Source organism: Nannospalax galili, unplaced genomic scaffold, assembly GCF_000622305.1.
Source record: "Nannospalax galili isolate Female #2095 unplaced genomic scaffold, S.galili_v1.0 scaffold1027, whole genome shotgun sequence".
Classification (NCBI taxonomy): Eukaryota; Metazoa; Chordata; class Mammalia; order Rodentia; family Spalacidae; genus Nannospalax; species Nannospalax galili.
The window spans coordinates 134,697-147,507 of NW_008355723.1; the positions used below are offsets into that span (position 1 = coordinate 134,697).

Consider the following 12,811-nt stretch of genomic DNA (forward strand, 5'->3'; position numbering starts at 1 on the left):
TTAAAGGCTATATATATTGTAATAAGTGCTATGCAAAACACTCTGTCTCTAAAAATATCTTAGGGGTAATTTTACCTTTTTACTTGAAGGAAGTACTTTATAGAGTCTCTTTGACATATCTGGATTGCAGAATCCCTACTCTTCTTAATAGCAGAACTGCAATATATGACAGCAGTTCTGATGGCTGAAATGCTTCTGAAGGATTAATGGGCAGTCATGTGTACAGCAGGAGATGTTAGACAAAAAGATGATTCAAGACCAGGACAAAGCAGTGGAGTATAAGATTTCATCCTGCTTGTCGAAATGGTACACAATTTTAAACTTCTGAATTTTTATTTCTAGAATTTTCTATTATTAAAATTAGTTATTTTTCCACTTTCAGACCTCGGTTTACCACAGAAAACTGAAACCTCACAAAGTGAGACTGTGGATCAGGGGACTACTGTGTCTGTCACATTTCCAATATTCAACGAATTGTCAATGAACAGCCTACACAAGGCATTGTAGAAGATAGTCTCAACCTTTTGGTAGAGGGAAGATTATAAATCATGTGCAAAATTGTTATAAAAAAAGAAGAGACAAAATATGTAGCAGGTATATTAGTCTCAGAGTATGATGACAAGGCATTTACAGGGGAAAGATCATATAATATCTTTTCTTTGTTAAGAGAGGCATTTTAAAATACTTTTTTTTTCTTTTCTTCCTTATTTATTTATCTACAGAGTCACACTATGTAGTTCTGGCTAGCCTGTGACTCACTATGATGTCCAGGCTGGCCTTGAACTCAGGGCAGTCCTCCTGTCTCAGCCTCCACAGAGTGCTGGATTTAATAGGCATGAATCATCACACTCAGCTTTAGAAACACTGTATTTAACAACTGATATACTTTATAATGTATGTTTGTATTTAATGAGTTCTTTCAATAGTGAATCTTTTACAATTAGTGACATATTAGAATTAAGAAAAGATGATAACTGATAAGACCAAAAGTATCATGAATTAACTTGTATTTCAGATGGGTTTCAAAGGTAAGATTTTGACAGGCACAGAGGATGGTCAGTAAGAGAAGTATGTATTATAGACAGAAATTGTGAAAGCATAGGCATAGAAATAAACATGGAGATTTTCAGGCAATGGTTAATAGTATAATTTAGCTACAGCATAAGATACATGCTGGAAGTAATAAAAATATAGAACTGGAAAAGTTGAAATATTTGGAGACAAGCTAAACTTCTGGAAGAATCTGCTTACTTACATTACTTCCCAATTGGGCAGTATTTCATTGATCCAAATTACCATTGCACTTGCAATGTTTTCTTCCTGTTTAAATCGTTCTTTCATTATTCTTTTTCTTTTATGTGCTTCTTTAATTTCTGTTTTAAACAAGTAAGAATTATTTCAATATAAATTAACTAGATCAAGACCCCTTGCTTTTGCCTTCCTTTTGTACCTAACTCTATAAAACAGACTTCTTCAAAAAGAATCTTCTGATAATAGAGAAAAAAAGGTAAATCAAGACCTTGATTAACAAAATTTTAATATCTCCTATACCACAAAAGTAATGGAATAAGGTACACTAAAATGATTTCAATAAATTATCTCACTTCTCTCTGTGTCTCTTTAAATCCAAATAGGATTCAGCAAGGCTGCCTATACGGCCTACCTTTTCCAGCTCTTTCTTTTTCTTTATATTCCTTAGTTAATTTTAGTTTTTGAGACAATGTCTTATGTAGTCCAAACTAGCCTCAACTTGCTGTGTAGCTGAGGATGACCCTGAACTCCTGAACCACCTGACTCTACCTCCAAAGTGGTAGGATTATAGGTGTGTACCACCATGCTTGATTTATGCAGTCCTGGGCTAGTCCTGGGCTTTTTCTATGCTTGTCAGGCACTCTACCAACTGAGTTACAGCTCCAGGATTTACCTACCCCCTTTTTTGAGATAGGGTCTCACCACTGGAACTCCCTACTTAGACCGGGCTGGCATCAAACTCACAGGTCTGTCTGTCTCTGCTTCCAGGGTGCTGGGTGAAAAGTGTGTGTTCCAATATACCTGGCCTCTTTTTGGCTTATTGAGACAGGGTCTCACTGTGTAGCCCTGGCTGGCCTGAAATTCATTATGTAGATCTGGTTAGCCTCAAGATTACTTCAATCCTCCTGCCTCTGTTTACTTATATCTGAATTAAAATATGTTAATGAATTAACTACACACACACACACACAACTTGCAAGCAACTAACCAAGAGCCATTTTTCTTTTTAAAAAAAATATTTTTATTTATTTATTATTTTTATTTTATGTGTATGGGTGTATTGCCTGTATGTAGGTAAGTGCACCCATGTTGTGCAATGCCCATGGAGGACAGAAGTAGAGGCTCTCAGATCCCCTAGAACTGGAGTAACAGACAGTTGTTAGCTGCCATGTGGGTGCTGGGATTCAAACCCGGGTCTTCTGCAAGAATAACCAGTGTTCTTAACCACTGAGCCATCATCTCTCCAGCCCCCAAGAGCCATTTTTCATACACAAGATTTATGACTCTCCTAACATAAACAATATAACATTAAAAATTGATTTTTCCAATGGCACTATTAGTAAATAAGTCCTTTTTACATAAAATTTTACAACCAGTAAAGACTTGTAGGAGATCAGCTAGCCAAACTATCTTCAAATTGTGTTTAATTTGTGCCTAGGAACTATCTGAGGGGCAAGGAGGAAGCCAAGTACCAGCTCCACAGTCATGCTGTATATATTCAGATTCTATGTAAAGTGTGTTAGGAAAAGGTTCCACTATTTTAAGAAAAGCATATTATTAGGGCTGGAGAGATGGCTCAACAGTTAAGAACACTGGTTGTTCTTACAGAAGACCCAGGTTCAAGTTCCAGCACCTATGTGGCAGCTGACAGCCATCCATAACTCCAGTTCCAGGGGATCCCACACCCTCTTCCATCCTCCACAAGGACTGCATGACACAGACGCACTTACACACATGCAGGTGTAACACTCCTACACACAAAATAAAAATAAATTAAAAAAAAAAGTACATTAAAAGTGAGTCTGAAAAACTAACCTAATCAACCTACTTCCAACTTTATAAACAAAGATATACAACAGGTCTATTCAGGGTATCACAACCAGAGGTAGTATAAAATTGGATTAAAACCATGCCTTCTGATTTCTCAATTTAATATTACTTCTATTATACCAAGTTTTAGAATCATCCACTTACCAATAACTTTTTTTTACTTTTTTATCAATAAATATTAATCAAATAGTAAAGTTAAGAGTCAATGAAAACTTACTGGGTTTGTTAGAAATATTTTATAGTCTATATATGAAAAATAACCCAACCAATGTTCAAATAATTAGGCATTTTAGAATATAACGGGGCTTACATAGCTTAAATTTATTCTAAGATTAAAGAAACAACTTTGCTTCCCAAACAGTAATGCAAAGCAGAACTGTGTATTATTACATATTTATTTACTTACATTAAAGAAAAAGATGTCAGTAAGTTATGTCTTAAATATATATATTTTAAAGTATGCATTTTAATGCATATTTATCCTGAACTAATGATGGTCAGCACATACTGGGTTTTTTTGGTCTTTTTGAGACAGGGTCTCCCTGTAGCCCCAGCTGGCCTGGAACTCGCTCTGTAGACCAGGCTGGCCTCGACTCACAGAGATCTCGCCGCCTCTGCCTCCCAAGTGCTAGGTTTAAAGGCATGTACTACCACACCTGGCAATCAGCACATACTGTTAAAGAACCCTTATATATACTGGGGATTGAGAGGAGCTGGAGAAAATAAATGAATAAATATGTGAACTTTGTGCTCATGAGAATATATATTTTTATGCACATAACCATGTGATAGAATTGAGATTTTAGAGACTTTATTAATCGCAAAAGCAAATATTAGCTTCAAACATATTCTCATAGTAGTATGAGAAGTTATCTTGTTATTGCATAAAAACTATTAAAATATAAAATGTCTAAAGTCTAAACATGATAAAAATGAAACACAGGGAAAAGTTCATAAATATCTTTAATTATAAATTAAGGTGGTAACAGTCCAGGTTCTGTAACTAACTTGGAGCCCCTCACAGCAGTCTGCTGTCTTTCTCTTCACACTAGTTCTGCCAAAGTTCTTACAAAAAGAATCTATCATCCTGGTATGACACTTTTATTTCCTCCTGAAAAAAAAAAAAATCCAGACATGGTAACTCACACCTGTAATCCCAGAATATGGGAGGCTGAGGCCTGGGCTACAAACTTAATTCAAGCCAATGTGGGCTGCAGAGTTAAGACCCTACATAAAAAAAATATTAAAGATGAGCTGGGCGTGGTGGCGCACACCTTCAGTCCCAGCACTTGGGAGGCAGAGGCAGGTGGCTCTCTGTGAGATCAAGGCCAGCCTGGTCTACAAAGTGAGTTCCAGGCCAGCTGGGGCTATAAGGGGACCCTGTCTCAAAAAGAACCAAAGACCCCCCCCCCAAAAAAAAAGCCAAACCAAACCTAATTTTAAAAAATATATAATTTCAGGCTGGAGAGTTGGCTCAGCCGTTGAGAACACTGACTGTTCTTGCAGAAGACCTAGGTTCGGATCCCAGCACCCACATGGCAGCTAACAATTGTCCATAACTCCAGTTCCAGGGGATCCGACAGCCTCTTCTGTCCTCCGAGGGCACTGCACAACACGGGTGCACATGCAGGCATAACACTCATACACATAAAATAAATTTTTTTTTAAAAACCCAAATATATAATTTCATTTTTATATTATAAAATTATAAAAATAATTATAAAATACTAGAGAAAATTAAGAATTCAGTATCACCTTGAAGACAGATTTGATGATTTAACTATCTTCCTAATAATATTAAACTGTTAAAGACCAGAAAATGGGTTGGGTATGGCGGCACATGCCTTTAATCCCAACACTCAGGAGGTAAAGGCAGGTGGATCTCTGTGGGATGGAGGCCAAGCTGGTCTATATAGCAAGTTCCAGGCTAGCTGGGACTACAGGGAGACTGCCTTTCTCTCTCTCTCTCTCTCTCTCTCTCTCTCTCTCTCTCTCTCTCCATATATATATATATAAACCAACAAATTATACCATTTGAAGTTAAATTTTATACCTCGTTTTTTAGCCTCAGCCACCATCTCATCATATTCTTGTCGGTGACGTAAAGCTTCTTCCACAGATTTAGCAGGAAGATTTCTGGGGGAAAAAAAAATGTAAGGCCAATTTAAAAATATTAACTCTTAAATTTATTACTTTCTCAGAACTAGATGCAAAGAATTTCTAACCTAACCTTATTTCATATAAACTAGAAATGAAAAGCTAAAAATAAGTTACATTTTAAAACAAAATCAGAATTCAGATTCCTAATAATTATTCTATGTGTATAGTTGCTTGACTGAGAATCTCCCCCAGAGGTTCCAAGTATTTGAACACTTTATCTCTAGTTGGTGGCACTGTGGAAGTTTAGCAGGTGTGACCTTCCTGGAGGAAGCTCGTCACGGGGTCAGGCTTTGAGAGTTCAGTAAGTCTTACCCCATTTCCAGTGTTTCCCTCTGCTTCCTGTGCCTCCTTAAAGATGTGAGCCCTCAGCTTTCTGCTCTAGCCACTTCCTTCCACCATGCATCCCCACCATGATTGCTCTGGAACCGTAAGCCGAATAAACACTTCCTTCTATAAGTTGCCTTGGTCATAGTGTTTATCACACCAACAGAAAAGTAACTAATATAGTATATATACATTTATATTTCATGTTTATATATTTAAACATATATTTATTTTATAACAATTCTATGGCACTGATTTGTCTCTGTGTATGTGTGTGTGCCTGACAGCATGGGAATGAGAGGCAACTTGTGGGAGCTGGTTCTCCTCTTCTACCACGGGGGTCCCAGGGATGGAATTCAGGACCTCAGTCTTCATGGTAAGTGCCTTTACATGCTGAGCCACCTGGCTGGCTTATGTTTATATATTTAAATATGTTTATGTTTATATATTTAAACATTTCTGGTATTATGCTCTTTAGATTGTTAAACCACTTCCTAGTTTTCCTTTTTAATAAACTCTTTTGAAGAATAACATATATACAATTAAAAGAATATACACTTTAAGAATATTTCAGTTCCTAATGCCTCCATGATAGCTCAAAACTGCCTGTAACTCCAGTTCCAGGGGACTCAAAAGCTTCTTCTGGCATCTGAGGGCCCTAGGAATATACATGGTACACATATATAAATGCAGGCAAATGCTCATACACATAAAATAATATCATTTTTTAAAAGTTTAAGCCAGGTGTGGTGGTGCATGTCTTTAATTCCAGCACTTGGCAGGCAGATTTCTGTGAATTTGAGGTCAACCTGGTCTATACAGCAAGTTCCAAGCCAGTCAAAAACAACAGAGTTAAGGACTGTTGTTAGCCACCATGAAGGTGCTGGGAACCGAACCTGGGTCCTCTGCAAGAGCAGCCAGTGTTTTAACTGCTTAGCCATCTCTCCAGTCCCCTTGCCTCAGCCTCCTGAGCACTAGCATTACAGGCACATGATACCATGCTTGGCTCTAAATCTAATTGTTATTCAGTCTGATTTGAAATTTATCAATAATGTATTTATTAGTAATGCTTTCCTTTTATCTGCTGAGAAGTGTTCAATACAGACGGACATGTGTTATTTCCAGTTTGGAGCTTTTATGAATAAAGCTCCCATAAATAGCAATGTCAAGTCCTTGGGCATCTATTTTCATTTCTCTTGAGGGATGGTGGAAAGTAGAATTCTTGGGTCATTGATAACTACACATATTTCTTTGTAAGAAGTTATCAAACTGCTTTCCTCTTAGAATTTTAAAGTAACATTATCCCTATAAATTTGATAATCAATTCATCCTTAACATATATTTTGTTTTATTCAATCAATGACTTTACAGAGTCAATGATTTAGATGGATGAAATGTAAAAAGAAATAAATTTGTAGAGCTGGAGATGGTTCAGTGGGTTAAAAGTACTTGTTATATAAGCCTGACAACTTGAGTTTGATCCCTAGAACCCACTATGGAGAGAGAACTGAGTCCTGAAAGTTCTCCTCTGACCTCCAAACCTGTGCTGTGGCACATATGCACCTGCAAGGAATTTTGCATACACATAGTAATAATAAAAATTAAGCTATGTGTCAAATGTTTAAATAATGTGTTTGACTACCTCCTCTTTTCAAGTTAACCAGATTATTCAAGTAGACTGCAGCAAAGAGGAATTAAGCTGAAGACTTCTGCTCAGGTCATAATGGAATAGGAGGGGCTGTTTACTGTCTTGTCTTAAATAATTAGAAAATATTGGGCTGGAGAGATGGGTTAGCACTTGCTGCTCTTGCAGAGGACTGGGGTCGGTCCCCAGAACTCACATGGTGGCTAAGAACCATTTATAACTCCAGTTCACTTGGAAGGCAGAGGCAGACAGAACTCTGTGAGATTGAAACCAGCCTGATCTACACAGCGAGTTCCAGGACAATTGGGGCTACAGGGACACCCTGTCTCAACAAAAACAAAACAAAACAATTTTTTAAAACCTGTGCAGCCAATGACTCTCAATGCATCCATAAATTATGGAAACTAAGAAAGGTTTAAAAAGTAGAACCAGTTCACAGATTTCCTTTAGAGAGAAATTCCTCACATTACCACTTTCACCTATAGAGGAGGAAGTTTCCACAATCAATGCCATGCTGAAAGAGGAAATTCTACCTCTTTCTGTATAGCTCTCATAGATGGTATCACAGCTTAAAAAAAAAAAAAAAAGTGGCATTACCAGTAAGTTGGATTCAAGAGTAAGACAGGCTAACTTGAACCTGTTAGTACTCAGACTGTACCATTGAATTACTATCTCATTTACTTTCAGTAATACTGAAGGGTTCATTTACCTTAGTTCTTCCATATCTATTTTTCAACTGGTTGAAGAAGAATGAGTGATTAAATACTCCCATATTCCAGCATCTTTTAAAAGACACCATTGGTAGTAATGACAATATTATAGAACTCACATAAATCACTTCTCTTCAAAAAAAGTTCCCTCCAAATTTAAAAAGATAGAGGCTGGTCAGGCATGGCAGTACACACCTTTAATCCCAGTACTCAGGAGGCAGAAGTAGGTGAATCTCTGTGAGTTTGAGGCCAGCTTAGTCTACATTACAAGTGCCAGGTCAGCCAGGGCTACATAGTTTGATCCTGTCTTTAAAAAGAAAAAAGGTTTGGGGGAGGGCTGAAGAGATGGCTCAGCAGTTAAGAACACTGGCTCCTCTTGCAGAGAACGTGGGTTTGATTACCAGCACCCACATCGCGGCTAACCATCCTGAACTCCAGTTCCTAGGGATCCAACGCCCTCTTCTGAACTTCATGGGCATTTCACAACATGGGTGCACTTAGATACATGCAGACAATACACTCACACACATAAAAATAATAAACAATATAAAAAAATAAATAGAGGCTGGAGGGATGGCTCAATAGTTAAGAACACTTGCTGCTATCACAAAGGACTCTGTTCAGTTCCCAGCACACACATGGTGTCTCACAACCATCTGTACTCCAGTTTCAGGAGATCCAATACCCTTTATGGGCACTATGCAGGCAAAACACACTTAGACATAAAATTTTTTAAATCTTAAGATTAAAAAATCTGTTAATTATAGCACCTCAGAGTTGAGTAGAACAGACAGAGATCAGAGAGATCAAATTTAATCTCTAGATAACCAAACACACAGAAATAGAGAAAAAGCTCCAGTATTTATTGTAATTAATTACTATATTAATTTTAGATTATTCAATAGAATGAAAAAGAGAAAAGTCCCTTTTCAGTGGCTTACATAAATCTGACAGACTGAGATCATATAAAGTTTTGTATACTGGAGTACTTCAAGCCAATTTCAAGCTATATTATTTTAAAAAGTGTTTATACAGGTTGCAACAGAAGTCTTAGGTGCCTAGAAAGACAGCTCAGTGGTTAAGAGCACTGGCTGCTCTTCCAGAGGACCTGGGTAATTCCCAGTACCCACATGGTGACTAACACCCATCCTTAACTCCAGGTCCAGAGAATCATATGCCCTCTTTTGGCCTCTGTAGACAACAGACACGCATGTGGTGCACTTACATACATGCCGGCAAAACATTCATACACATAAAAGTAAATATTTTTTAAGTTTAAAGTATCACTGAATATTGAAGTCAATAAAGACTTGGAATAAAAGATATATGCTAATCAGGGCTAGAGAGATGGCTCAGCAGATAAGAACACTGTCCTTACAGAAGACCCGGGTTCAAATCCCAGCACCCACATGGCAGTTAACAATTGTCTGTAACTCCAGTTCCAGGGGATCTGACAGCCTCTTCTGTCCTCTGCAGGCATTGCACGACACAGGTGCACTTACCTACATGCAGGCAATACATGCATACACGTAAAATAATTTTTAAAAATTTGAAAATTTAAAAAAGATATATTCTAATCATATAAAGACTAGAAACCCAGGTGAGGGCGATAACCAAGGACATAAAGGAATAATGCAAGATACAAAAGAGTAAGGTATGCGGGCATGGTGGCGCACACCTTTAATCCAGCACTGGGGAAGCAGAGGCAGGCAGACTGCTGTGAGATGAGGCCAGCCTGGTCTACATAGGGAGTTCCAGGCCAGCTAAGGCTACAGGGAGACCCTGTCTCAAAAAGACCAAAGACAAAATCAAAAAAAGGGTAAGATGTAAAGAAAAGCTTTTCCAAGACACTGTCAAATGCTCCCTCTGAAAAGAAATAATATTCTTGGTAAAAAGTGTGATCTATTTCTGATGAATTTTAAATATTTTATCTATTATTTAAAAAAAATTTTGTGTGTGTGTGTGTATTGCCTGCATGTAGGTAAGTGCACCTGTGTCATGCAATACCCATGGAAGACAGAAGAGGCTGTCGGATCCACTAGAACTGGAGTTACAGACAGTTGTTAGCCGCCATGTGGGTACTGGGATTCAAACCCAGGTCTTCTGCAAGAACAAACAGTGTTCTTAACCGCTGAGCCATCTCTCTACCCCCTCTGATGAATCTCTGATGAATTTTAAAAGCTTAGGATGGAAACTTAAGTTACCAACCTATTAAGCTGACAGTTAGGAGTTAAAGATTTTCATGAAATCTTCTTATCTAATCACTCTTGCCTTCCTATAAATGATTCTACCTAAAAGAGAGATCTTGGAATTTCCTTCATGTATATACCTGGCAGTAAGTGTGAAATGAAACTTTTTTTTTCTTTTTTTTTTTTTTTTTTTTTTTTTTTTGGTCTTTTGAAGAAGAACTCCCCCTGTACCCCCGGCTCTCCTGGACCTCATTATGAAGCCCGGGCTGAATTTAAAACCACGGGGCCCCGCCTGCCTCTGCCTCCCAAGTGCTGGGATTAAAGGCATGTGCCACCACACCTGGCTCGAAATGAAACTTTTAACATGTTCTCATTACTAATTTGTATGTGTGTGTTGTGGGGGGGATGGGTAAACAGAGGTTGAGACAGGAATTTTATTCTATACTCTAGGTTGACTCGACACTCACTATATAGGCCAGGTTGGCCTTAACCTCATGGCAATCCTTCTCCCTCAGTCTCCCAAGTGCTGTGATAACAGTTGAGCCACTACCCCAGCTCCCAATACTGAGTTTCTAAAAAACTTTCTTTTTAAAAATTTATTTTTATTTTATGTGTATGAGTTTTATGCCTGCATGTGTGTAAGTGCATACATGTTGTGCAATGTCCACAGAAGGCAGAACAGGGCATTAGATCCCCTGGAACTGGAGATACAGATGGTTGTTAACTACCATGTGGGTGCTGGGATTTGAACTCAGATCCTCTGGAAGAGCAGTCCAGTGGTCTTAACCGCTGAGCCATCTCTCCTGCCCCTTAATAAGATTTCTTAAAATAAATCAACTTACAGCAGGAGAGATGGCTGAGAGGTTATGAGAACTGGCAGCTCCTGCAGAAGACCCAAGTTTGATTCCCGGCATCCACACGGTGGCTGACAACCATCCCTAACTCCAGTTCTCCAAGGGAATGTGACACCCTCTTCTTACCTCTGCAGCACCGCAGGACTCAGGTACACTTACACACATGCAGGTAATACACTCATACACATAAAATAAAATAAAAACAAATTATCTTTCTAAAAAATTCAACTAAAAAAAGGAATGAGAAGCTGGGCATGATGGCACAAGCCTTTAATCCCAGCACTTGGGAGACAGAGGCTGGCAGATCTTTGTGAATTCAAGGCCAGCCTGGTTTACAGAGTGAGTTCTAGGACAGCTGGGGCTACAGGGAGACCCTGTCTCAAAAAGACGAAAAAAAAAGGAATGAGATGGCTCAGCAGTTAAGAACACTGGTTGTTCTTTCAGAAGACCCTAGTTCATATCCAGTACCACATGACAGCTAACAATTGTCTATAACTCCAATTCCAGGGGATTTGACAGCCTCTTCTGACCTCCGTGGGCACTGCATGTCACGGGTGCACTTACATACATGCAGGCAATACATGCATACACATAAAATAAAAATAACAAGGCCACAGGCCTCTCTCCTACCCGCAGGCCTCTCTCCTACCTGCAGGCATCTCTCCGGGATAAGTACATCGCACCTTCTGTGCCTTGACTCCCCCAGCCTCATTCACCCTCTTATCTCCCCCGCCAATCTCTCCTCCCTGCCCCATTCCTTGTCTTGGGGCCCAAGACACCTGGGGAACCAATACTGCTTCCTGATCCTCTTCATCCAGACCAACATAATGCCTTCTCTGGGCCCCAGGAGCAATGCTTCTGAGCCTGGCCCCGCCCTCGTCTCTCTCTGCTTCCCTGGGCCTGCACCACCCTCCAGCCTCTTTCTGGGACTCAGGGGCTGACCTTTACTCTTCCGGATCCTTTGTATTGAGACCAACCCAGCTCCTCAGTGCAGTCCCCAGGAGTCCTTGGGGCCTATTCCCGCCCCATCTGCCTTTGCATCTCTGGATGGCATGGCCACCAGCTGCCCTAGACCAGCATCTTTCCTGGGCCAGGCTCCCAGGCCAGTCCAATCCCCAAATTCCTGAGGCCAAAATCGTTCCTGGAGAGATCCAGACCTTAGGAGAAAGCCTGAAAACATCTGACCCTCATCTGAATTGGCCCTCTGTAGGAACTCCTGAGGAAAAATGCAATCTGGCCACTCCAATATAAAATCAAAAGAGAGAACCAGAAGCTTGGACAAACCAGCTTTTCATGCCCAAAAAGTAAACCACAAAGACACATAAAGTTCACAAAAAGAAGGAGACCTAAACTTGAAGGCCTGAGTCTCACACAAGAATCAGAAACTACAAAAGAAATTCACATGTCAAAATCACACAGAAAAAATAACACGAAAAACCAAAATAACATATCCTACCAAATGCCAATAGTCCTCTAGAGGAGTACAATGAGAACCCCCTAGAGATAATGCAGGACATGGAACTCAAAAGAACAATTATAAACATGATAAAAGAATTCAGTGAATTTAAAGAAAACACAAAAAAAATCAAAGAACTGAAGGAACATAGGGATAAACTTCTGAAAGAATTCAGAAAAGAGTTAGAAATATTGAGGAATACTCAGGCTGAAATGAAACACTCAGTAAGCCAATTAAAAAGGACAGGACAGCCATGTGTGGTGGTGCACGTCTTTAATCCCAGCACTTAGGAGGCAGAGGCTAGTGGATCTCTGTGAGTTCAAGGCCAGCCTGGTCTACATAGTGAGTTCCAGGACAGCTGGGGCTACAGGGAGACCCTGTCTCAAAAAGAC

The 12,811-nt window shown here is 39.3% G+C and overlaps 1 protein-coding gene across 2 annotated transcripts in view; it reads right to left on the reverse strand.

The window, feature by feature from the left end:
* The window catches only part of Tbc1d12 (TBC1 domain family member 12), a 103,128-nt gene that overhangs the window by 28,985 nt on the left and 61,332 nt on the right, over positions 1-12,811 (reverse strand). Inside the window, exons 4-5 of one of the 2 annotated variants that reach the window (XM_008853077.3) lie at positions 5,135-5,217; positions 1,256-1,373 (exon numbers count right to left, since the gene is read on the reverse strand). In XM_008853077.3, coding sequence (XP_008851299.1) covers positions 1,256-1,373; positions 5,135-5,217 — 201 coding nt within the window. The remainder of the gene's footprint in view (positions 1-1,255; positions 1,374-5,134; positions 5,218-12,811) is intronic. The other variant, XM_029556129.1, reaches the window with a different exon arrangement.